The sequence below is a fragment of the Octopus bimaculoides genome, chromosome 4, assembly GCF_046866305.1.
Source record: "Octopus bimaculoides isolate indiv1 chromosome 4, ASM4686630v1, whole genome shotgun sequence".
In the NCBI taxonomy this organism is placed as follows: Eukaryota; Metazoa; Mollusca; class Cephalopoda; order Octopoda; family Octopodidae; genus Octopus; species Octopus bimaculoides.
The window spans coordinates 73905590-73932910 of record NC_142931.1 but is presented as its reverse complement, the minus strand read 5'-3'; the positions used below and the strand labels follow the sequence as shown (position 1 = coordinate 73932910).

General features: G+C 37.0%; 1 protein-coding gene across 1 annotated transcript in view; it reads left to right on the top strand.

Moving 5' to 3' along the window:
- LOC106870899 (dnaJ homolog subfamily B member 13) overlaps positions 1 to 27321 on the top strand; it is a 43222-nt gene that overhangs the window by 425 nt on the left and 15476 nt on the right. Inside the window, exons 2-4 of the mRNA XM_014917134.3 lie at positions 4091 to 4197; positions 11438 to 11599; positions 17265 to 17422. Of these exons, the coding sequence (XP_014772620.1) occupies positions 4091 to 4197; positions 11438 to 11599; positions 17265 to 17422 (427 nt within the window). The remainder of the gene's footprint in view (positions 1 to 4090; positions 4198 to 11437; positions 11600 to 17264; positions 17423 to 27321) is intronic.

Genomic DNA, 27321 nt, shown 5'->3' with positions numbered 1-27321 from the left:
CGCACACGATCCCTATTGATCGCTTTTTTTTTTTCCTCGATTCCTTTTGATCGAACTCCCCACTTTTTTCTTTCCTACGATCCCTTTTGATCGACCGCCTCCTTTTTTTTCTCTCGTTTCCCCTCCCAAAAAGAAAAGCTGTACATTGTATTTGTCCCCTCTGTGTAAAGCCCTGTGTGACTAATAAAAGAAATCTATCTATCTATCTATCTATGTCTGTCTGTCGTCGTCGTCGTCGTCGTCTGGGTCAGACAGAATTCGTTGATGCAAGTTTTCTAGGGCTGGCCCGATGCTCCTTCTATCCCCACGCCTCACTACTTTCCAAATAAAGTAAGATTTCCCCATGGGGGAACTTGCTTTCATAGAAGACTGAAAATGACCAATACTACTTAAATGATGGTGACGCTCGTTTATAACTATCATTTGATGTCAACACAAAGACACCCAAGCACACAACACAGCGCTGGATAAAACATTAAGCAAAATAAAAGACGGAAGTAAAGAATGCGCACACTACACATTTACGACGTTTTTATTTGTTTGTTTGCTTTTTTAATTTCTTCGGATTTCTGTTTTCGATATAGAATACAATTTTGCACAAAAATCACGTTTTCAAATTTTCTATTTCCCACCACCTTTAATTTTTAACTTTTTACGAATTTTTAAAAATCCTTGCAGAAAAATAGGTACTACTGAAATAGAGAGGTCCCTTAATGGTAGTATTTAAATACAGAGGTCTCGACGCATTTACGTAACCATAACCCTAAAAACTAGCCCTATCCCTAACGAGTGTGCACTGTAAAAATCATATCGTTATGTTGATGCATCGAGACCTCTGTATTTAAGTACGAATCTGGAAATATTTTTTTCACATTTTAATTGGTAAATGTGAAGAATCTTTTCCAATGACAAATTTAAATAAACGCAGTTTTCTACAGTAAAATCAACGTGTAGATTACGAAAAACACTATAAAAAGAGGGGAACTATGAGTGTTATGGATTAAGGTAAAACGTGTACACATCACTTAACTCTAAACCCAAAACTAAGCCTAAAACTAACCCTGAAACTAACTCTTAATACTAACCCTAACCAGTGTGTACGCGCTTTGCCGTCGCCCAACGTTCTACGGCAAAATAAATGTGTATATTACAAAAAAACGTAACAAAAAATAGAGCAAGCTCACCGTTTCAAATATATTCACATTTTTAAGAGGGTCCCGAGCACAGTTATGCTGCTCTCTGTAAGAAAGCGTTGGAGACGTTCAGCATGACTCGGAATAGACTAAATGAACAGATATCTCGCCATATACTGCTTGAGGTACTTACACCATATCCCATGTCTCCGAACCATTTCCTTCACAAATTGTACTCGGAACCCTCCTAAAATGCGAATATCTCTGAAATGGCTAGTTTGCCCTATTTTTTAATACGTTTTTCGTAATGTATACATCTTTTTAATCTGTCGTTGGGAAAGATTCTTCATATTTACCTTTGTGCTATTTGAACTGTATTTCTATAAAATTTCAACAATATATATCCATTTTCCTGAAAGTTATGAGGGAAAAATCGGATCTTGTGAATTTTCAGAAAGTCATTTCCCCACCCACCGCATTCATTTGCGCAAATTTTTGTTTTCATATTCGTTTTCTACACATTTATTACAACTAGTAAGCTGTGTTTTTTTTTTGTTGTTTTTGTGACCAGGACTTAAATTGTATATTGAACATCCGAAGAAATTTTTGGAAAAAATAAATAAAAAACGCCGAAAACGGGTGGTGTGCATATTCTTTACCTCTGCCTATAATAAACACGTGCTTAGGGCACCTCAAAAATGGCAAATGGTTTACAACACAAAGAAGAAAAAAGATTGATACATTAATATTCAAAGGGGTTTATATCATTGCAAATATATTTTTGAAGTGCAAATGGCGTCACACGAAATAGCCATAACAATATATCTCATCATTATTGTCATCAAGATTCTGTTGTCCATGCTGGCATTGGTTGGACGGTTTTGACCAGAGCTGCCAAGCTGGAAGGCTTCACCAGACTCCAGTCTTATTTGACATGGTTTCTACAGCTGAATGCCCTTCTAATGCCAACCACTCTGAGAGTGTAACAGGTGCTTTTATGTGCCACCAGCATGGGTGCCATTTGCATGACACTGGTATCTGCCACGACTGTGATTTTACTTGGCTTGATGGGTCTTTTTCTCAAGCATGACATAATGCCAAAGGTCTTGGTCATTGCCTCCATGAAGCCCAACACTCAAAAGCAGCTTTTCACGTGTGTCAGCCACTTTGTCTCTATGAGGCCCAACGCTTGAAAGGTGCTTTTTATGTGTCACCGGAACAAGTACTAGTTACGTGATACCAGCATCAGCCATGACTATGATTTCACTTGGCTTGATGGGTCTTCTCAAGCACAACGTATCACCAAAGGTCTCAGTCACAGATCATTGCCTTTGTGAGGCCCAAAGTTCGAAGATCATGCTTTACCATCTCCTCCCATATCTTCCTGGGTCTACCTCTACCACAGTTAGAGATCGGCACATCTTTACACAGCTGTCCTCGTCCATATGCAACATATGACCATATCAGCACAGTCCTCTCTCTTGCACACCACATCTGATGCCTCTTGTGCCCAACTTTCTCTCTCAAGGTGCTTACACTCTGTTGAACATGCACACTGACATTGCACATCCAGTGAAGTATAGTGGTTTCATTTCTTTCAAGCCTACACATGTCCTTTGCTGTCACAGCCCCTGTTTTACTGCTGTGTAGCATAGCTGTTCATACACAGGCATCATTCAGTCTGCCTTTCACTCTGAGGGAGAGGCCTTTGTTGCCAGCAGAGGCAGGAGCTCTCTGAAGATTCCCCTGCCTAATCTTATTCTCACAGCTACGCTCTTGGAGCATCCACTTCTGCTATTAACTTGGTCACCTAGATAACGGAAGCTATCTAATTCCTCTAGCTTACCCCAATGGCAGTTGATGGAGTCTATTTTCTGTACACTTTTGGTGTTTATTGTATCTGTGCATCTTTAATGTTTGTTCTATAACCAATGTTTCTAGGAGTGGCTGTGTGGTAAGTAGCTTCCTTACCAACCATGTAGTTCTGGGTTCAGTCCCACTGCGTGGCACCTTGGGCAAGTGTCTTCTACTATAGCCTTGGGCTGACCAAAGCCTTGGTAGACGGAAACTGAAAGAAGCCTGTCGTATATATATATGTATATATATGTGTATGTGTGTTTGTGTGTCTGTGTTTGTCCCCCCAACATCGCTTGACAACCGATGCTGGTGTGTTTACGTCCCCATAACTTAGCGGTTTGGCAAAAGAGACCAATAGAATAAGTACTGGGCTTACAAGGAATAAGTCCTGGGGTCGATTTGCTCGACTAAAGGCAGTGCTCCAGCATGGCCGCAGTCAAATGGCCGAAACAAGTAAAAGAGTATAGAGTATATATATATATATATATATATATATATATATGTGTGTGTGTGTGTGTGTGTGTTTATACACACACACACACAGGGTGTTTGGACTAAATTGATACATATATATATATATATATATACACACATGAATTTATATATATTCGAGAAAGTGGTATGAATGCATGCATTGATTTTGTACCCTAAGTGTATAGAATATAAAATACATAGTTATATATAGTTTACCCATTTCTCAACTAATAATTCCATGGAGAATTAAGGCTGAAGCAAAATGAAAATGTTACTTTAAGACAAATACAAATGGAGTTATGAATAACATGCATAACATGTTGAAGTATGAATACTTGAAATCATGACTGACAGGAATCCATTAAACTTTAATGTAGGAATTTAGTTTACTTATGCTAAGACACAATCAGAAGATATTCTGGTTATTTAAAACTTGCATGAAAATGGCATCATCCATATATGCTAATTTTTCACTCAATCTGGTATTTGGTAATCCTTCCATTTGTAGATTATTAAACATAAGATCTACTATTTCTCTATGCAAAATATAATATATGCAAGAGATAGGAAGAAATAAATCATACATATATATATATATTGTATTCTTCTTGTTTTTTTCCATGCAGTTATCGGAAACTGGCTCTGTTGTACCATCCTGACAAAACTGATCAATGTCTGAAGGCTGCAGAGATGTTTATGCAAATCGCAGAGGCTTATGAAGTCCTTAGTAATAGTAAGAAATTTTGTTGGTTTTATTATTTTTTTTCTTGTTTCTAATATCTTCACCACCTATTTCATTCACACTTCTGTTGCTTAGGCTGAATATCTTATGTATTTTTCCATATTGTTTATTTGTTATATTGTCCTTTAACAAATGTGGAATTCCAGTGTGAGATGCAATAGAAAAGATTTGGTTGTTATTTTTCTTTATACCTATTGCACAATACAGAAAATGGGCACTTTTTAGTGTTGTTATTTTCTAGGTTTTCACCTATGCAAGGTTTTCTAGGATATTCAGCAGAACTATGGTGCTTTACATTTTGTGCTCAAATCCTCCTAAAGTCAACATTGCTTTTCATCTTTCTAGGGTTGATAAAATAAATTATTATTTAATTCAATTACTGGTGTTGATTTATATGGCTTACTCCTTCTCACAAATTTGAGGCCTTGTGCCTATTTTAGAAATAATTAATTATGATTGACATCATAAGAATTTATAAATGTTCAAGAGAATGTTAGTTAATTCTTGTTTAGAATAACTGGATGTGGAGGCGCGATGGCCCAGTGGTTAGGGCAGCGGACTCGTGGTCATAGGATTGCGGTTTCAATTTCCAGACCGGGCGTTGTGAGTGTTTATTGAGTAAAAACACCTAAAGCTCCACGAGGCTCCGGCAGGGGATGGTGGTGAACCTTGCTGTACTCTTTCACCACAACTTTCTTTCACTCTTACTTCCTGTTTCTGTTGTGCCTGTAATTCAAAGGGTCAGCCTTGTCACACTGTGTCATGCTGAATATCCCCAAGAACTACATTAAGGGTACATGTGTCTGTAGAGTGCTCAGCCACTTGCACGTTAATTTCATGAGTAGGTTGTTCCGTTGATCGGATCAACTGGAACCCTCGACGTCGTAAGCGACGGAGTGCCAACAACAGAATAACTGGTCTTGGAACACACATAAAGCTATAAATAATGTGATGTAAATATTAGGTTGAAAAACCTTTTCAAACTGAAAAAGTTGAAGGCTGCCTTCAACTTTTTCTATGCAAAATGAATTTCGGTTTTCAACCCAATATTTACTACTGCTCTTACTCACTAACAAAAAAAAAAGTCTTTCAAGCTTTATGTGTGCTTTGAGATCCACTGTTCCACCAATTATTATTATAATTATTATTATTATTGAGTGCAGTAATAAGAGGTGAGCTGGCAGAATCGTTAGCACGGCAGGCAAAATGCTTAGTGGCATTTCGTCTGTCTTTACGTTCTGAGTTTAAATTCCACTGAGGTCAACTTTTCCTTTCATGCTTTCAGACTCGATAAATTAAGTACCTGTCAAGCACTGGGAGTCAATGTAATTGATAAGTTCCCTCCCTGCCAAATTTCAGGCCGTGTGCCTATAGTAGAAAGGATTATTATTATTATTATTTTTGTTCAGCAGTTTTATTTTTATAACGTGCTTTCACTTCACTACTGAGCGCAGCTCTGTGCACCTTGGGTATGTGCTGTGGTTTGCTGTGGTGCTCTTATGGTTACTGTATTGAAAGTGTTTTGCATAGGATGTGTGCAGTGCCCAGTAATGCAATTTTCTGTATGTTATAGATATTTGTAAGTCCTGGTGTTTTTGTTATGTATTTGTCTGAATATTTTTTTATTGTACCTAAGGCACCTACTATGATAGGAATTGTTTCTGTTTTTAGATTCCACATTCGAGTTACCTCTATTTCCAGGTCTTTGTATTTTGAAAGTTTTTCCATTTCTTTTAGAGAAACGTTGTCATCTGCTGGTATTGATACATCAATTAGAAAGCATTTTTTTTTCTTCATGATCTTTGACAACTATATCAGGTCTATTTGCCTTCATTTCTCTATCTGTGTGTATTGGCATATCCCAGAGTATGGTTGCTTTCTCGTTTTCTGTGACCTTTTCTGGCGTGTGTTTATACCATCTTTTTTCTGTTGTTATTCCATAGTGTTGGCATAACTTCCAGTGTATATAGGTCCCAGCTCTGTCGTGTCTGTGAATATATTCCTTCTTAGCCAGGACTGGGCAGCCAGAGATAATATGATTTATTGTTTCTTGTCCATCTCCACATATTCTACAGTTACTTGTTATGTTTCTTTTCATTATGTGTTTTTGGTAATTTCTGGTGGGGAGGCTCTGGTCTTGTGCTGCAAGGTGATCAGCTGGCAGAATCATAAGCACACTGGGCAAAATGCTTCGCAGCATTATGAGTTCAAATTCCACCACCGAGGTTGACATTTCCTTTCATCTTTTCGGAGTTGATAAATTAAGTACCAGTGAAACAGTGGGGATTGATGTAATTGACTAGTTCCCTTCTCAAAAATTCCAGGTATTGTACTTTTTGTAAATAAGCAACAAGCTGGCAGAAATGTAAGCATGCTTGGAAAAATTCTTAGCAGCATTTTGTGTCCTTGTTTATGTTCTGAGTTCAAATTCTGCTGAGATTGATTTTACCTTTCATCCTTTCAGGGTCGATAAAATAAGTTACCAGTTGAACACTGGGATCGATGTTGCTGGCTTTGTGCCATAATTTGAAAACATTATTAAGTGCCTAAGGTGTTAGAGTATGTGAAAGAAATATCTTGCAGTATTGAGTTTTTATGCTCAGAGTTCAAATTTCGCCGAGGTCATCTTTGCTCTCCATTCCTCCAAAGTCAATAAAATAATGTATCAGTCATACTCTGGGTTTGATGATATTGACTAAACTCTTTCACTAAACCTGAAGCCTTGTATTTATGCTAGAAATATATTATCACTAGGGTAAAAGATGGTGCAATTTGTTAAATACTGTACAATATATTTTCAGCCTTTATTTACATCCTTTTGGTTTTTCAGTCCAGTTGCATCTCTACAATTGCTAAAACTGCAGGGGTTGATATTGCTTACCCTTCTGGGGCCAATAAAAGAAAAGCCAAATATCGAGGATGATGGAATTCACTGTACTTTACCCTCAGAATTTGCAACCTTGTACCACTGCTGACTTTACTATTCATCTTTCTGGGGTCGATAAAAAAATATCTGTCAAAAACTGGGGGTAAATTGATGGACTGTGCTCTATTGTCACTCCATTTTTTTGCCTTATATTATAAAGATTGGGTATGAAAATCATTATTTGATTTGTTATTGGTAGGAATGGTGTGAGGGAGTGTGGAAAATTTCAATATTTCAGTTCACAAATATTCTTAACTCTCCTGTGATGCATTGCAGGGAGGTTTTACATGAGTGATTAACTTGCTATTTATAACAGCCTAATCTTCTGCTAATCACAGCCTACTCTCTTCGTTGTAAACCAGTTCAAAATGAAGCTTTTATTCAAACTTTTCTGCTCACCAACTAATAAGTCAATCATGGCTGCCTGACAATTACGAAACATGATTTTATATTAAGTAAAGACAGCATCCACCCATCAACACCATTTGATACTGAGCTGCACTTTTGTACTCAATTCACAATAGGATTTCTATATTTTTATCTGCTATTTACTATTATAGAAAACAATTAATAAGAGAATATTGTAGTTCATAACACTTTTTAAAAAAGGACACACTGGATAATGTAGGCTCTTAAAACAGGAAAGCAGGATGGTCTTGGCTAGAATGCCAATGATCATATAAAAATGGACTTGGGATTAAGCAACCGTAACAACATTGTAGGGCATTTATCTCTGAACTAATAAATCTTAATTCAATGTGACTCTTTGCTGGCTTTTATTGTTGTTGTTATTGTTTAACCCTGTGTTATTATTGTTTAATTCTGATTGAGCATATTTATGGCCAAAGACATTCTTACCAGGGAACTTTCTTATCCTTTTGCTGATATATGGGACTAGATTATTCAATGTGTCCTTCTTGTTTCCAAAACAGAAGGATGTGATGTAAGGAGTATTTGGCTGCTGTTTCTAGCAGATTGAGTGACCACATAAATTTCTCTTATTCACTCAGATTTACCATTGCTACAATTTGCTATTTAATCCCTTTTCAACCCTGATTGAGCAGCACTATTACTAAAGGTATTCCGGCCATACCCATCCTGTTGTTTTAAAGAGTTATTTATATTTATAACAGCCAACGAATCCATTTTTTTTAAACAGTAGAAGTGATTTGCTGGAGATTTGGTAATCATTTCTAGCATGCAAAGCATCCATGCATAGAGGCCGTCTTGGTTCACTGGGTCACTGTCTTAGGACAGACCAATAACAGCTCCTTTCCACCCTGAAAGTTATGTCTAATTTATATTTTCCATTAATTACTACAAAAGTTTGGCTTCTACCAGTAATCAAGAAGTTGAATTCATATATTTATAGTTTTCTTGTTTATTCCATAAAATTCTTTTTTTTAATAAAACTTCTCAAAATATTACAAAATTTTTTTTACTGATATTTACTATTTTCCTTCAGAGTTATATTATTTTTCACCAATTTTTTAAAAACAACTTCCTTGACAATATGGTGGATTTTTTTCTAGTAATACAGAAAAATAAGAAGAAAAGCAGCAACATAAACATGTATGGTAGTTGAGTGCATAAAATTGCAGAGTCCTTGAACCATGCATATGACATGCATTCTGCCAGTAAATTTTTACAATTTCATTCTCACTCACAAAAAATGGTAAAATAGATGCCATGACCTCCCTTCACCTTTATTTTATATTCTGTATTTTATGTTTTACATTTTATATTTCATAGTTGTTTGGCTAAACAGCATTAAGACATCCAGTCAACTGGAAAATGATATCTCCTACAACAATCCATGTAAAAACTGGTGTTTCGAAAGAAAAAAAAAGAACAAAAACTACTTCCTCCAGCATCACACACACACACACACACACACACACACAAACTATCCAATAAGTCTTGATGAATTAATAGGGATAAATCTGAGAGAGTATGTTTTTTTGATTAAGATACAAAAAAAGAAAGTTCTACAAATCAATCATGGCTACTTGATAAAAATATTCATGCATGCAAAAATTATTATCATCATTATTATTATTATTATTATTATTATTATTATTATTATTATTATTATTATTATTATTATTACATTTATTATTATTATTATTATTATTATTATTATTATTATTATTACATTTGTTTTAATATTAATATTTTGATTTGTGACTTTGCTTAATTTACATGTAGTTTGAAATGTTTATTTGTTTCAATTTAAATGATGATTTTTAAGGATTCTATAATAGATGCACCACCTCGTTTATTTGATTTGCTAGTGAGTTTAGAGCAATAGTATTTGAGCTGTAAAACATTTCTGTGGTCTGTCAGTCTCACTCTTCATTTGGAACAACAATGCCATGTAAACATTGGACATTGGTGTTAAGTGGAAGCACAGATTATTATAAAAACTTTCTACATTACGAATTATTATTCCTTGTCTTATTCTGGTGTGAATTTATTTTACAATACATTTTGTTTGCTGCTGTTTTTGACAACCCACTGTGCAGGCATAGCCGTACAGTTAATAAGTTCTTTTTACAACTATGTGGTTTTTAGGTTCGATTCCCCCTGTGAAGCAAAGCATATTGGGAAAATGTTTTCTTCTGCTTTAGTCTCAGATTCTGCAATGTCATGTGAGTAGGATTTGGTAGGTATATTTGATGCTAGAAATTTGACACCCTTGAGTGAACCCTCAAGTTTGGTTATATCTTAGGCAAGTGTTGCTGTGTGGAGGTGCATGGCTTAGTGGTAAGGGTGTTGAACTCATGATCATAAGATTGTGGTTTCAATTCCTGGATCAGGCGATGTGTTGTGTTCTTGAGCAAAACACTTCACTTCAAATTAGTCCAGTCTACTCCACTTACAAGAATGAGTAGTCCCGTAATGGACTGGTGTCCCATCTAGGTGGGGTGTTTAAATGCCATGGAAACCAGGAAATGGACCCTGGTAAACTCCTTTTAAGTATTGGTGTGGAAGACTAGATCGGTAGTGGACTAATTGCTTGAAACAGTGATTAGGCAACTAATCTTGAGACTAACCGTTGAGGACTTCTCCAAACTGACCACAATGAAGAATAAACATCATGGAAATCACCAGAGGTGGTTTGTTGCTCTGATGGTAGTGAGTTTGATTCCTGGACTGAGCTGTGTGTTATTTTCCTGAGCAAGACACTTTATTTCATGTTGCTCCAGCTTACTCAGCTGTAGAAATGAGTTGTGACATTACTGGTGCCAAACTGTATCAACCTTTGCTTTTCTCTTGGATAACACCGGTGGCATTGAGATGGGAGGTTGGTATGCATGGGTGACTACTGGTCTCACATAAACAACTTTGCCTGGACCTGTGCCTCAGAGGGGAGCTTTCTAGGTACAATCCCATGATCATTCATAACTGAAGAGGGTTTTTACTTAATAATGCTGCTTATACCTCTGCCCAATGATGGGTTAAACAAGAAGGATTATGATGATGATGATGACGACAACAACAACAACATGATCCGTTTTGGTTGTTGAGGGTACCACTGAAGAACTCATGTTCACATACTGATTCCTGCACTAGTGAGGATTCTCATGGCTTTTCTTCAGCCCACAAAATTTGAACTCTGCATTGTAAATTCACAGAGAAAGATTATGTATACACTTATTCAACAAGCTAGAATACGCAATCAAATTCCCTTGGTATACATCCTGCTGATTTAAACAATGTGTAATTTAACTGCTGTGTTTAGCAGATTGAGTGGTTTACATAAAGACTCCTTTGTTGGCTCAAATGCATTCTTGTAGTCTCTGCTGTTGCTGCTGATGATGATGATGATGGTGACGGTGATGATGATGATGATGATGATGATGGTGACGATGATGATGATGATGATGGTGACGATGATGATGATGATGATGATGATGATGATGATGATGACAATAGTGATGTTGACATTGATGATACTAATGGATAATATAGTCCTTTGCATCCCCATCCCCATAAAATTGACAAGCTGGTCAAGGCTGGAACACATCTGGACATAGCTATACTTAATCAGGGTTGAACTGGGGTTACCCAGCAAACAACAACAACATTAACAAAAACCATTTATATGTTACAATGTTGTTTCTGTGCTTCAAATGCTAAGTTACTCCTAATTTGTGGTTTCCATTTTACAGCTAGGTAGACTATGGCCATGAACTCTACTCAGAGCCAATAAGATTTGAACCGCTGTACTTTTGTCTATGTTTTGCATATTTCATTAACTTTGCATATATCATTAACTTTTTCGACATTTTGTCTTTTCAGAGCAGCACAAGGCTATATATGACCAGTTTGGTGAAGAAGGGCTGAAAAATGGCATTCCTACTAAAGGAAACGAACCAGAACCCTGGACTAAAGGCTATGTATTTCATGGAGATGCAGAAAGGGTTTTCAGAGAATTCTTTGGCATGGATAATCCATTTCAAGGTTTGATATTTTAAAATTACTTTTGCCATAAAGTGCACATGTGTGCACACACGCATGCACACATGCATGCACACACAAATGTGCTCACTCACATCCATATGCATGTGCATATATACATGCACACATGTACATATATACATGCACATTATATATATATATGCAATATATATACACAAATTTCAAATCCACACACAAATATGCAAACATGTACATGTAGACATGCAAATATATACACACATACACAAATATTCTTATAGATAGATAGATTATATATATATATATATATATATATAATCATCATCATCATTGTCATTTATTGTCTGATTTCCATGCCGGTATGGTTGGGACAGTTTGATAGGGAACTAATAAGCTGCTGAGCTGCATTGAGCTCCAATGTCATTTTGGCATAGTTTCTATGGCTTTATGCCTTTCCTAATGCCAACCACTTTACAAAGTGTATTGGGTATCTTTTTGTTTTCTGTAGCACCAACACTAGTGAGGTTGTCATGTAATTTGCAAGACAGAAAAAGCCAAAAACCTTTTCCACTGAATGATTAATATATTAATATATTTCCATTTCTGACTATCACATATGCTTTATTTTACTTGTGGCTGTGTGGTAAGAAGTTTGCTTCCCAATCACATCGTTCTGAGTCCAGTCCCACTACATGGCACCTGGGGAAAATGCATTCTACTATAGCCTCAGACTAACCAAATCTTTGTGAGAGCATTTGATAGATGGAAACTGAAAGAAGCTTGTCATATATGTATATTTATTATAGCTATGTGTGCATGCCTTTGAGTCCGTGCTAGTTAACCATTACACCTATTGATAACTGGTGTTGGTTTGTTTACATTCCTCTAACTGAGCAGTTCAGCAAAAGAGTCCAATAGAATTAGTACCAATCTTACAAAAATAACAAAGTGCAGGGGTCAATTTGTTTGACTAAAAATGCATCAAGGTGGTACCCCAGCAAGGCTGCAATCTAATGACCGAAATAAATAAGATATTTAATACAATCTGTCGGGTGTGATAGTATCTTTTAACTTAGCTTCCGTCTACTCTTCTTTTTCTTTTTTCTTCTCTCTTTCTCTTTTGCATCTGTTTTTCATTTTCTTTGTTTTATTTCTTTCTTTCCTGCCAGGCATGGATTCCCCTTCGTCTTTCTGTGTAGCATCACTTATCTTTTTATGCTTATATTATATTTAATTGTCTTTTTTCTTATTTGTGTGTATGTGTGATAAACATTTGCCCTTGTCTTAACTTTAAATTTTACTTTTTATGTTACTTTGCAAAATCTTGATTTCTAAAAGTGTTTTTATTTTCTGTCACGGTTATTTTTGTGCCTGTTTCTATGTATACAGGCAATTTATCTTATTCAGTTTTTAATTAAATTTCAACTTGTGTTTTAATGTTTATATTTTTTTTTTATCAAAGGTCAATCACTTACATCAAACAGATTCTTCTTATTTAGAAAAGTAATAACACTTGGTCTAATCAGCTTCAAATGTTTATTCAATAAGTTATTAAATAATTATCACTGCACCATTTATAAGCACTTATAAATGATTATATAGTTAAAAATGTCTCACAGCTGTCTAATGATTGCTTATGCATAGCTCTGAGTAATAGTTAGTCAAGTCTTTCCAGTTTCATTAAAAAACACTCTGTGTGTGTATGTGTGTGTGTGTGTGTGTGTGTGTGTGTGTGTTACTTTGTCTTCACATCACATTCTAATTGTAAATCAATGTCACCTTCATTCCGAATCATTTTTTCATAATCATTTATGATAAAAATGGATGGATAGCGGGTGGGGAGAGAAATCACCTTGTCTGGAAACAGGTGAGGATATTGGCAACAGGAACAGTATCTATCTACTCATAGATATTCTGTTTCAACAAATTTTGCCTGATGCTAGAATGGAAAAGTAAACATTAAGATAACAATGTCAATAATTTCGCGCGCGCGCGCACACACACACACACACACACACACTCAGATATATATATACATCTATATATATATAAATTTGACATGGACGATTTTTTCTTGTCTTGGGATTCACGATCAAATGCCTGGGTGAAATTGCATGAAAAATTACACAGATGTGTAGAATGATCCGGTGCTGATGCTGGGCTTTATATATTTTTCATAGCTCCCATGGTTACCGAGATAATCTACTATAGTAATACTCTTGTGTTTATGAATGAGAAAGGAAGGGGTGATGTCATACTAGGTAGTGGGATGATGAAATTTGTATGCTGAAAAAATAAATCAAACAGCATTTCAGCTCTGTAAATATATGTGTGTATGCAAAAGGGGGTATGTGAATGTGTGTGTGTGTGTGTGTTTGTGCGTTTGTGTGCACGCGTGTGTGCAATGGAAGTGGGATGGTTCATCTTTGTCCGCTTAGTATTTGGGTTTATTTTTTGATTTGGTTGAATCTTGGTTGTTTTTTTTTTTGTTGGTCAGTTATTTTTAGCGTTTTGACAGAAGAAAGTCATTCTAAAATTGTTTTTTAATGTAAGCATGCCCAAACAAGTCGAGGGCTTACACAGAGCAGGTTTTATAGCCACATCTTCCAAACTGACCGGGTGAAACCGAGCTTAGCTGCTAGTATATATATATATATTAAAGTTGGATAAAGACTAGTTTATGAGATTACTTTAGGTTTCATGTCCATAAAGGGCCTGGCTTTATGGCATATCATCATATCTCAAAACTTATTGGCTAAAGCCCTCTCTAGAATATGGAGGAGGAAATGAGCTCATTACTCAATGTCAACAAAGGGGTTTAACTCTCTTTGGCTATCGATCACCGGTCGCCTTGCTATTTCGTGGGTTCCAGTAGGCTAGCAGGAATTTCCTGAAATGCAAGCATGGTCCAAAGGTCTCTGTTCTGGGGTTCAGGATGTTTTCTGGGTTGAGGGAGTCTGTAAGGATCCTTATCCATTCCACTATGCATAATTTACAATGGTTGGTCCCATTAATGTAAGGGCCTGGATACTCCATGATATTATGTATGGAATTGTATGGAATCCCATTGTCTATTATCTGCCATACATGGCTGGCTAATGATGTGACAAATTTCCTTTCTGGTATTCTGAAGGATCTATGGTTGGAGAAGCATTGTTTGAAGGAATTCTCAGAACAGCTGATGTATCTTCATGGTCAGGTGTTGGTAGTAGCGTGTCTGTTGGTATTGGCACTGCTACCGGCACTGTTGCTGCTGGTGTTGGCGCTGCTGCCACCACTATTGCTACTGGTGTTGGTGGTGTTGGTTCTGGCGCTGATGGTGCTGGTGCTGTCACTGCCATGTTGGTGAAGGTGCCGTTGTTGTTACTATGTCTATTGCCATTGATGGAGGTGCTGTCATTGCTGTTGTAGATGTCATTGGCAATGTCTCTACTGCTATTTCCGTTAGGGATACTTCCATTGCTGTCGTTGTTGTTGTCATCGCTGGTGATGTTACTACTGCTATTGGAACTGCTGGGCCTGCTGCTGTAGATATAGCCATCAGGGAAGCTGCTGTTGTCAAAAATCTCTTGGCTGGAGGAGAGGTTCATGATTCTCTTACTAACACCATCCACCAGGTCTTTGAACATGATGGGTGGGTGACAGGAGGGTGTGTTGATGTACTTCAGCCTCTCATTTGGCTTGCAGTAGGGCCTGTATGTACCAGAGCCCAAGTCGAGCGTGACATCTAAAAAGTTCATGGTAGTGAGGTTCATCTCAGTGGTTATTTTTTTAAAATCCTATGGAGGCAAGTGTGCTAATTAGATCTTTCCTAAGCCTGTCTAGTGTGTGGCCATTAGCTCCTCTAGAAATAACCAGGGCGTAAATCTGTCCTCAAATATCTTACACACCCTCTATACACACACACACACACACACACACACACACACACACACACATAGGTACACATGTATGTGTATGTATGTGTGCATATATCATCATCATTTAGCATCAGCTTTCCATGCTGCGATGGGTTAGACAGTTTGGTTGAAACTGGTAAGCTGGAGAGTTGTACCAGGCTCCAGTTTGATTTTGGCTTGGTTTCTATGGCTTGATGTTCTTCCTAACAGCAACCACTCCAAGAGTGTAGTGGTTGCCTTTCATATGTCACTAGCACGGATGTTATTACATGTCACCAGAACAGGTGCTTTTACATGTCACTGACGCCAGCCACAACTACAATTTCACTTCAGTTGGCTTGATGAGTCTTCTCAAGCACAATTAATTGTCAAAGGTCTCGATCACTTGTCATCACCTCCATGAGACCCACACAGGTATCATACAATCTATCTTTCACTCTGAAGGTGCTGCCATTTGTTACCAACAAAAGAAGAAGTTCTCTGATCTTTGCCGAGCCTGTTCTTATCCTAGCACTTTGGCCAGGGCATAAGTAATGGTCATTACATATTACTTTATTGTAGTAAATTTGACTTACAACTGTTTCCAGTAGTCATTATTGGTTTGTTATTGATTGGTTTTACTCAATTGGCCTGTTGATCAGTTGAGCAAAATAATCCTGGGCCCTGCCACAAGAATATGTGGAGTTCTGTACTAATCTAAACAGCATTTTTAACCTGGTATACTAACAAGTAGCTTATAAAGTATTTAACTCAGATTGATAGTCCCTCACTAATAACTCTGTTATATATATATATATATATATATATATATATATATATATAACATAGTGTACATTTGAACACAAGAGAAAACTGCCTTCAACAAGCAGTTTTTACATGCTAGAAGAAGTAGTCAAAACGACCAAAACCACATTTAAGAGCAATCTTCAAAAGGAATGAAAGTTCATAAGTTATTAGTCAGACAAGGGTTCGGTAATTGATATCTTGAGAATATGTTGTCTATTGACTTTTTATACATGCTAGGCCACTGGTAGTGAAATTTCTACAAAAAAAATCACTACCCTATATATATTTTATGAATATGTATATGTATGTATATGTATATATATGTGTATATCATCATCATCATCATCATCATCATCGTTTAACGTCCGCTTTCCATGCCAGCATGGGTTGGACGATTTGACTGAGGACTGGTGAAACCGGATGGCAACACCAGGCTCCAATCTAATTTGGCAGAGTTTCTACAGCTGGATGCCCTTCCTAACGCCAACCACTCAGAGAGTGTAGTGGGTGCTTTTACGTGTCACCCGCACGAAAACGGCCATGCTCGAAATGGTGTCTTTTATGTGCCACCCGCACAAGCCAGTCCAGGGGCACTGGCAACGATCTCACTCGAAAATCCTACGGGAGCCAGTCAGGCGGTACTGGCAACGGCCATACTCAAAATGGTGCATCTCATGTGTCACCCGCACAAGAGCCAGTCCAGGGGCACTGGCAACGATCTTACTTGGCTTTCCGGGTCTTCTCACGCACAGCACATTTCCAAAGGTCTCGGTCAGTAGTCATCATATATATATATATATATATATATATATATATATATATATATATATATATATATATATATATATACATACATTCATACATACATGCACACATACACATGCACACACACCCATACACACATATGTATGTATATATATATATCAATAGATAGATAGTCTCAGAGAGAGAGATAGAATTAAATATCCAGGTATTTCATATTTTTCTTGTTTTATTCCTTATAGAATTCTTTGATAGAGTTGATGGCGATTTGAGCCTGAGTTTTGGTGGATTACATGGCCGAAGTCAAAAGAAAAAAGATCCCCCAATTGAGCGAGACTTAGTTTTAACACTTGAAGAAGTTTACCATGGATGTCTAAAAAAGATGAGAATATCCCGCCGTGTGAGTATTTTGGAGCTATTGTTGTTGTTGTTGTTTTAGTTGAGTAACGTTTGCTCCATTTTGCTTGGGTGGGCATATTACATGAACATGGCCAGTCTAATTTTATTTTGTTGTGTAACTATTGGCAAAAGCAGACAAGTTATATCTATGGTCAAAGGCATTCCAGCTATCACCTTCCCATCTTTCACTTGAGGACATTGTGTATTTAAGAATCATCATCATCATTTCATATTTGCTTTTCTATACCAGCATCAGTTGGACAGTTTTTTTTTTAAGCTGTATTTTGCAGTTGGATACCCTTCTCATTGCCAGCTCTTTTAATTGCTTTCTACAACATCCTGGGACATGTTATGCTTATTCTAAAACCAAGAAACAATTGGCAATGTGTCTGATTTGTGATAGCTGTAGTTGCTGTATCTAGCAGTTCAAGCGATGACCTCATAGTCTTTCTCTTTGGAAAAGGGAGGGATAATCAGCTGATTTCTTCTTGCACCTCACATATACTGACTTTATTTTCTGTGGCCGCTTTGTTACATTTTAAGGTACAATATTTAGACATGATTGATGCAAAGTACCAGCTTGGGTGTAGAAAGTCCATTTTTGTGTTGACTGCAGAGAAAGTAGGAATTACTTTGTGAAAATTACTTTTGTATTGTTGTTTCATTAATGTGAAGGTGCGTGATGTAGTGGTTAGTGTGGGTTTATGTGTTCATTACTAGATTAGGCTGTGCATTTCGTCTTTGAGCAGAGCACTTCATTTTACAATGGCTCAGTCTATTCAAGTGTAACAGGTATCACACAGGGTGTTGGTGTAGCCCTCTTGTCTCTCCTCGCTAGCTGTTACATCTTTGATTTCTGCTTGGTCAAGTGTGAAGAGACTGAGAAGGTGTCCATATTTATATGCCTATAGGTGTCCACAACTATAGATGCCTATCTAAGTGCCTATAGGTGTCCACAACTATAGGCACCTAAAACAAACCATACTTACTCATGAGTTATTGTTGCCTACACAAAATCTAAAAAATAATAATAAAAGTATTATATAAATAATAAAAGTAATTTTAACCTTAGAGGGGAACTGAACTTAGTATTTAAGATAATGAAAATATTGGTCTCAGCAATTTTAGGGGAGGGGTAAGATGATTCCATCAACCTAGTGTTCAACTGGTACTTATTTTATTGACTCCAAAAGGAAGAAAAGCAAATCGACCTTGATGGAATTTGAACTCAGACTGTAAAGACAGACAAAATGCTGCTAAGCATTTTGCCCAGTGTGTTAATGGTTCTACCAGCTCACTCCTTTAGAGAATGCAAGTTTTGTAATGCATTTAGTCTGGTCACACAATGTGGTCTCAGTGGCAAGATATCAATTACCGGACCCTTGTCTGACTAATAACTTATGAGCTTATCTTACCGTGAATCTCACTCTTTTTGACAAAAGCCCAAAACAGTTCAGTCCTGTCATTCTTTGGGTTGGCTGATGTTTCATGTGGTGAGAAAATGAAGACATGGTTGCAGCTCAATTAGCTAGACCTCGTATTGATTAATGATTAAAGTGTCTATGGGTTTTCTTGTTTTTGGAATCTTATATTTTAAAAGAGAAGCTGATCTCCACCTGTCTGTATGTCTGTCTGTCTCATCATCTATTATAGGGAGAGAAGAAGAGAAGGAATCAAAAGGGGAAATAACTCCTATTACAACATATACTTAGAAGAAGGGGAAGAGAAGTTGTTGTTCGGATAGAAATACAGAGAGGGAAAGAGAGACAGAGAGGGAGGAGGAGGAGGAGGAGAGAGAGAAAGATAATAGAGAGATAGATTGGTAGTATTGTCACCATAGTAACTAACAAGTTTTGATTAAAAATGAGAAACTTTTAAGTGCAAGTCTGTCAACACAATGCAGCATAGACTTCAAAAACAAACAAAAAAATAACTATATATGCGCATATTATACATGTTGCTTTTGGTTGTGTGTCTGTGTTTTTGTATGTTTTTCAACATAGACAAGCAACACTAGCTTTAAAAGAAGATTCACTACAATTACAGGCAGTTGTTGTTGTTGAGAGAGAAATACAGTGAAAAAGAGCAAGAGCATGTACAAGATAGAATTAAAATTTGTTTCAATGATCATAACAAACAAATTGTTACGATCATTGTAGTAAGCTTCTGCTGAAGGATTCTATTTCATCTTGGCTAGGTCCATTACCTGGTAGCATAGCAACTGGTAATGACTTGTACATATAAATTTCAAACTGGATTCTATCTCAACTTTTATCATAACATAGTAGATCAAACATTTTGCTATTGTTTTGTAACCATGGCTAGCTACGATCTTGTAGATCTAGATATATTTTTACCTTTTATATAAATAGAAGTCACATTCTGAAATAGATTTGGTTGCTAATTGTTGCTTGCTGATGGCTGTGTAGAGGCTTTGTGGTGGATCGGTGGGTAGCATTTGTTGTTTAGCATGAGATTAGCATTGATTGAGCAGGTCTATGTTGAAAAGTATTCCAGCAATGACTTTCTCACATTATATTTTCAATGTAGTGTATCTAAAACTACATTAATCAGTACATTTTTTTTCCTTTTGAAGATGGCAAAATATGATTAAAGGAGATTTTGTTGCTATTTTCAGCTGGTCAAATGCCCATTTACAGAGTCCATTGTTGGATCATGTTCAAATCGATGGTACTTACTCATAATAGTATTTAATTCAATCTCATTTCCTGCTAATCCTAGAGAGTAAACACCAATACAAGTACAATCTTGGATTTTTCATTTCTTATCTTTCTTTTAGATACAAAACCAGAAGACATGTATGCTTTTCCATTTTTGTCTTATTAGATAAGCTAAGGAAGAGGTGAACAATGCTCTGTTGTATTACATATCTTCTTAGATTGGTGGTGTTGTTACAATACATGTTTAAACTTCTGAAGGCTGATACCATAAGTGGAAAAATTGAGCTAGTAGAATGTTCAAGGGATTTTAAGTTTTGTAGTAGAAAGACTTGTAAAAATAAGTACCTGATACTGAGTTTGGGAAATATAGTATACAGTCGACAGAAACAGAAGAAATATGTTTAATTGATCTTTGGGATTAGAGAGAGACAGTGTTGGCTGTATTATTGGTAGAAGTACAGTGAGCCGATTCTGGTTATGAAATGGCAGAGTCGTTAGAGTATTTATTCTAGCTCTTTGCATTTTGAGTTCAAATCCTACCATACTATGCTTTGTGTTTCATTTATCTGGAGCTGATAAATTAAATGCCAATCCAGTACTAAGATCAGTTCTTCTTTCTTTCTCTCTCTCTCTCTCTTATTCCTCTTCTCTTTCTCTTTCATTCCACTTCTCTCTTTTGTTCCTCCTCTCTCTGTCTTTCATTCCTCTTCTCTCTTTCCTCTCCTCTTCTCTCTCTCTCTCCTCTTCCCTCTCTCTCCTCTTCCCTCTCTTCTCTTCTCTCATTCTCCTCTTCTCTCTCTCTCTCTCTCTCTCTCTCTCTCTCCCCTCTTCTCTCTCTTTCTCTCATTCCTCTTTTCACTCTCTTCAAAAGAAATTGGCTGTCGCAGGCCTGGAATGGGATGAGCTCCACTAGTTTCTTATTTCTTTATTGCCCACAAGGAACTAAACATGGAGAGGACAAACAAAGACAGACAAAGGGATTAAGTCGATTACATCAACCCCAGTGCATAACTGGTACTTAATTTATCGACCCCCAAAAGGATGAAAGGCAAAGTCGCCCAAGGCACGTTGTATGTCACAAAGATACCTTTATGATTGTGTCAGATGTTTAGGATGAAAGTTAATGCAAAATACAGTGGGATATTACAGTATTTTAATGGTTAACATATTAGTATTAATGACTGATGGTTTTCTAATCAATCACACCATATATTTTTAACTTTCTGAAATGATTTTTGTGTATAGTAACTGCTCCAACCGAAATATGGAAGCTGCAAGATTAGTAGCGATTTATATTTAGAAATATTTCTCGGAAATCATACACCACAAAACTAACAAAAGAAAGGACATGTTAGCTTATGTAGTCGAGTATATACAATGATCAGTAAAAAGATATTGGTTCAATGACCGACGAGCTAGAAAAAAAAACAAAAAACTGTAGACCTCTCCCAAACAACATACTATCACCTTGAAAAAAATGAGAGGTGGGCAGGTGATATTAGCTACTAAAGCTTTATATATATATATATACACATAATAAATTGCATATATATATATATATATGTATGTATATATATGTATATATATATGTGTATATGTATATATATTTGTGTATATATATGTATATGTATATATATATGTGTATATATATGTATATATATATATATATATATATATATATATATATATGCATATACACATACATATGTATATATTTATATTATATATACGCATATACACATACATAGACTATATATATGCATATATATATATATATATATATGCATATATATATATATATATATATATATATACACACATATGCATATATATACATGTATAAATACACGCATACGCACACGCACAGATATATATATATATATATAACCCATGCTAGCATGGAAAGCGGACATTAAACGATGATGATATATATATATATATATATATATATATATATATATATATATATATATATACATACATATATATACATACATACATACACGCACACACGCACATGCATACATACATGCATACATACATACATACATGCACTATACATATATGTGTGATTATGTGTGTCTGAAATAAACAGGTTAGTCACTGCTTGAATGTTTTTGATCAAAAGTCTGTTTCATCAGAGCTGACCTCCGGCTAAACAACACCAACTGAACCAGTATCTTTACTTTCTATATCTTCTCTTTATTTCCACTCCAATCTTTGCTGGCATTGCCATGGCAAATCATTACACCAAACAAACCGATTCTCTCACTGCACACACACACACACACACACATACTCCTTTAGGTTTATGTTAGCCTTCTTCCCAATATCACATTGTTGCAAGAATTATTTGAATTATTTGTTTGATAGTCCTGAAGTTCTGTTACCCAGAGTTATATCAGATTAGGAGTGAAGAGGGGTTTCTACTTAACACTCTGTTCCTCTCCCACTCTCTTCACCTCTGTTTCTCTCTCTCTCTCTCTCTCTCTATATATATATATATATATATATATATAACACTCTCTCTCTCTCCTTCTCTTGCTTTTTCTCTTGTTCTTATTTTCTGAGTAAGGAAGTGGGGACCTTATTGTGTATAAGGCTAAGGCTATCAAAATATCCTATTGTAATCTCAGTTCTTTGGTGTTTTCCCTTTGTGAGAAGATACATAATCTGTGTGGAGGGATATAGTCAGAGGTTGGTGGATGAAGGTGCAGGGGTGAAGAACAGGAAGAGAAGAGAAAGTCGTACACAAACATTTCATTTCTCTTCACACACATGCGTTAGTGAACATATTAATGCATACACACACTTCTACACTCAATAATACATGCATTCAGTGTGTGTATATACATATATATATATATATATATATATATATATATATATATATATATATGCATGCATGCATACATACATACATTTTTACACACACACACATGTATATGTATGTATGTATGTATGTATGTATGTATGTATGTATATACATATGTATAAATATATATATATAAATATATATATCTATATATATATATATCATCATCATCATCATCATCGTTTAACGTCCGCTTTCCATGCTAGCATGGGTTGGACGATTTGACTGAGGACTGGTGAAACCGGATGGCAACACCAGGCTCCAATCTAATTTGGCAGAGTTTCTACAGCTGGATGCCCTTGCTAACGCCAACCACTCAGAGTGTAGTGGGTGCTTTTACGTGTCACCCGCACGAAAACGGCCATGCTCGAAATGGTGTCTTTTATGTGCCACCTGCACAAGAGCCAGTCCAGGGGCACTGGCAACGATCTCGCTCGAAAACCGTACAAGGCCAGTCAGGCGGTACTGGCAACGGTCACGCTCAGGTTGGTACATTTTATGTGCCACCCACACAAGAGCCAGTCCAGGGGCCCTGGCAACGATCTCACTTGGCTTGCCGGGTCTTCTCATGCACAGCACATTTCCAAAGGTCTCGGTCAGTAGTCATCGCCTCGGTGAGGCCCAATGTTCGAAGGTCTTGCCTCACCACCTCAGCCCAGGTCTTCCTGGGCCTACCTCTTCCACGGGTTCCCTCAACTGTTAGGGAGTGGCACTTTTTCATGCAGCTATCCTCATTCATTCTCACCACATGTCCAAACCAGCGCAATCGTCTCTCTTGCACACCACAACTGATGCTTCTTATGTTCAGCTTTTCTCTCAAGATACTTACACTCTGATGGGTATGCACATTTACATTACACATCCAGCGGAGCATACTGGCTTCATTCCTTGCGAGCTTACGCATGTCCTCAGCAGTCACAGCCCATGTTTCACTGCCATGTAGCATGGCTGTTCGTACACATGCGTCATACAGTCTGCCTTTTACTCTGAGTGAGAGTCCCTTTGTCGCCAGCAGAGGTAAGAGCTCTCTAAACTTGGCCCAGGCTATTCTTATTCTAGCAGTTACACTTTCAGCGCACCCACCCCCACTACTAACTTGGTCACCCAGATAGCGGAAGCTATCGACTACCTCTAGTTTTTCTCCCTGGAATGAGATAGAAGTTGTTTCCTGTTTGTTTACAGTCTTTATTGCACCTGAACATCTGCCACATACAAAAACTAACTTCGTAGTTAATCTGCCTTTGATATTGCTGCACCTCTTATGTGTCCATAGCTTGCACGGGTACATCTTATAGAGTTACTACCTACTCCTTTACTGCATACTGAGCAGGGCCATCTACCTGAAGGGGTTTGTGTTTTATCTACCTTCCTACTTATTAGGATTTTGGTTTTTGCTAGGTTGACTCTAAGGCCCTTCGATTCTAGTCCTTGCTTCCACACCTTAAACTTCTCCTCTAGTTCTGATAGTGACTGCGCAATTAGTGCAAGGTCATCAACATAGAGGAGCTCCCAGGGGCAACCTGTCTTGAATTCCTCTGTGATCGCTTGGAGGACTATGATAAATAGGAGGGGGCTGAGGACGGAACCTTGCTGGACCCCTACCTCTACCCGGAATTCATTACTGTACTCATTTCCAACCCTCACCTTACTGACAGCATCTCTGTACATGGCTCGCACAGCTCTTACTAACCATTCTTCTATCCCAAGTTTCCTCATTGACCACCAGATAAGGGATCGGGGGACCCTGTCAAAGGCTTTCTCCATATCAACGAAGGCCAGGTACAGAGGTTTATCCTTGGCTAGATATTTCTCCTGCAGCTGTCTCACTAAAAATATGGCATCAGTGGTGCTTTAACCTGGCACGAACCCAAACTGCATCTCATCTAAATTGATTCGCTCCCTAATTAGTTGGGCTATGACCCTCTCCGTAACTTTCATAACCTGATCTAACAACTTGATGCCTCTGTAATTATTAGTATCTAAAGCGTCACCTTTACCTTTGTAGCAGTTTACTATGGTGCTGCTACACCAGTCATTGGGTATGACTCCTTCGTGTATCACCTGGTTCGTAATACGGGTGACTAGGCTGTAGCCAACACTGCCAGATATTTTGAGCATCTCTGCAGTGATTCCTGATGGGCCGGGGGCTTTCCCTGTCTTCATACTCTTAATTGCTTTATCTACCCTGGTACTGTCAACTCGGATAGCTGGTCCCTCTGTTGGGTCGACATACGGCAGGCTCTCTTTCTCCCATTCATTCTCTTTATTAAGCAATCTATCGTAGTGGCATCTCCAGACCTCTTTCTTTGCAGCCTCATTTAGTGCAAGCGTACCATCATCCATGCGCACACATTTCTCTCCTACAACATCACTATTCTCTCTCCTACACTGTCTTGCAACACGAAATACCTCGAGTCTTTGGTCCTCACGGTGCAGAACATTGGCAAATCTTTTCTTATCTGCTTCCCCTCTGGCTAAATAAACCTGTCGCCTAGCTTCCCTTCTGGCAGATTGGTACAATTCCCTGCTACCACTGTTCTTCCAGTCCTTCCAAGCCTGTTTCTTTTGTCTAATAGCCCCGTCTACATCCTTGTTCCACCACCACGTTACTCTGGGTTGAGAGGGGACTTTACGCCAGCCACAGATCTGGTCTGTGGCTCTCAACAGGTTGTCCCGCAGATATATATATATATATATATATATTTATATATATATCCATATATATATATATATATATATATATATATATATATATATATATATATATATATATATATATATATATATACATATATATATGCATATATATATATATATTTACTTTTTTGTATTCTTTGTACTTGTTTCAGTCATTTGACTGTGGCCAAGCTGGAGCACCAGCTTTAGTTGAACAAATCGACCCCAGGACTTATTCTTTGTAAGCCTGGTACTTATTCTATTGGTCACTTTTGGTGAACCACTAAGTTATGTAAACACACCGACATCGGTTGTCAAGCAATTGGCTATTATATATATGTATGTATATATATTATATATATGTATGTATAAGTATTTTATATATATGTATGTATATGTATTTTATATATATGTATGTATAAATATTATATATATATATTGTATATAAAAACAATACAAAAAATGGAACAAGAACATAACAGGTGACAACATGACAGTTAGACGATACAAAAAAGGACAGGAATAAACAAGGTCGGGTCATTCGGAGCTTTCAATCTTTAGTCGAGTACCAGATCGTCCTAGCAGTTTCGGCCAGTTACTCTTGAGAATGCTCTAATCTGGCTGACCCCAAGAAAATCTGAGCTAAGAGTGCTAGATTCTTTGGAAGAAAGCAATCAAATGTATATAAAAACAAGGATGAAAAAAAATGGAGAAATGGTACACAATTACAAATACAAGCAACAGGTCATAAACAACAGGTGTTTTTCGACTAAAGATGAATTAAATTAAGCTGGCATATGTAGAAGTGAAAGCCTTATTGCAGGAACATAGAAGATGAAAGTCATAGGAAAGTATATAAGAGATGCTACACGGATGGTGGTCGAACCAAGAAAGAAAAGTCAGGCTTGGCTGAACACTGGTCATGTGGAAGGATTGTAGAGATGTGAGGGATAGAGGGATTGAAGAATTAGGGAGGGATGAGAAAAAGAGAAAAAAAGGAAAGAGACAGATAGAGGTAAAGGAGGAGGGAAAGTGATGAGGATGAAGGGAAGGCCAAGAAATGTGTGAGAGAGTGGGAGTGAGAAAAAGGAAAATAGAAGGAATGAAGAAAGTGTGAAAGGGGATAAAGGAAAGATTAAGATTTGTACAGAATTTAGATATATATATATATATATATATATGTGTGTGCTTACATACAGCTATATGTATATATAAAAAAACAACACAAAAAATGGAACAAGAATGTAACAGGTGACAACAAGACATACGGACAGGTAGACAGTACAAAAAGGACAGGAAAAAGCAAGGACGGGTCATTCGGAGCTTTCAATCTTCAGTCGAGTACCAGATCGTCCTAGCAAATATATGTATGTATATATATATATTATATATATATGTATGTATATATTATATATATATATATGTATGTTTATATATACCACTCCTAACATCTGGCCACCTCACTCCCCAGACTGCAACCCCCTTGATTATGATGTGTGGGGTGCAGTTGAGTGAGAGACTAACAAAACTCTTTGTAACACAAAAGATGAACTGAAGGCAAGGATTATAGCAGCATTCACCAACTTAAACAAGGAGACTGTCTAGAAGAGATGCAGGAAATTCTGAAGTTGTCTGGAGACCATGTTTGAAGCCAATGGCAATTTTATT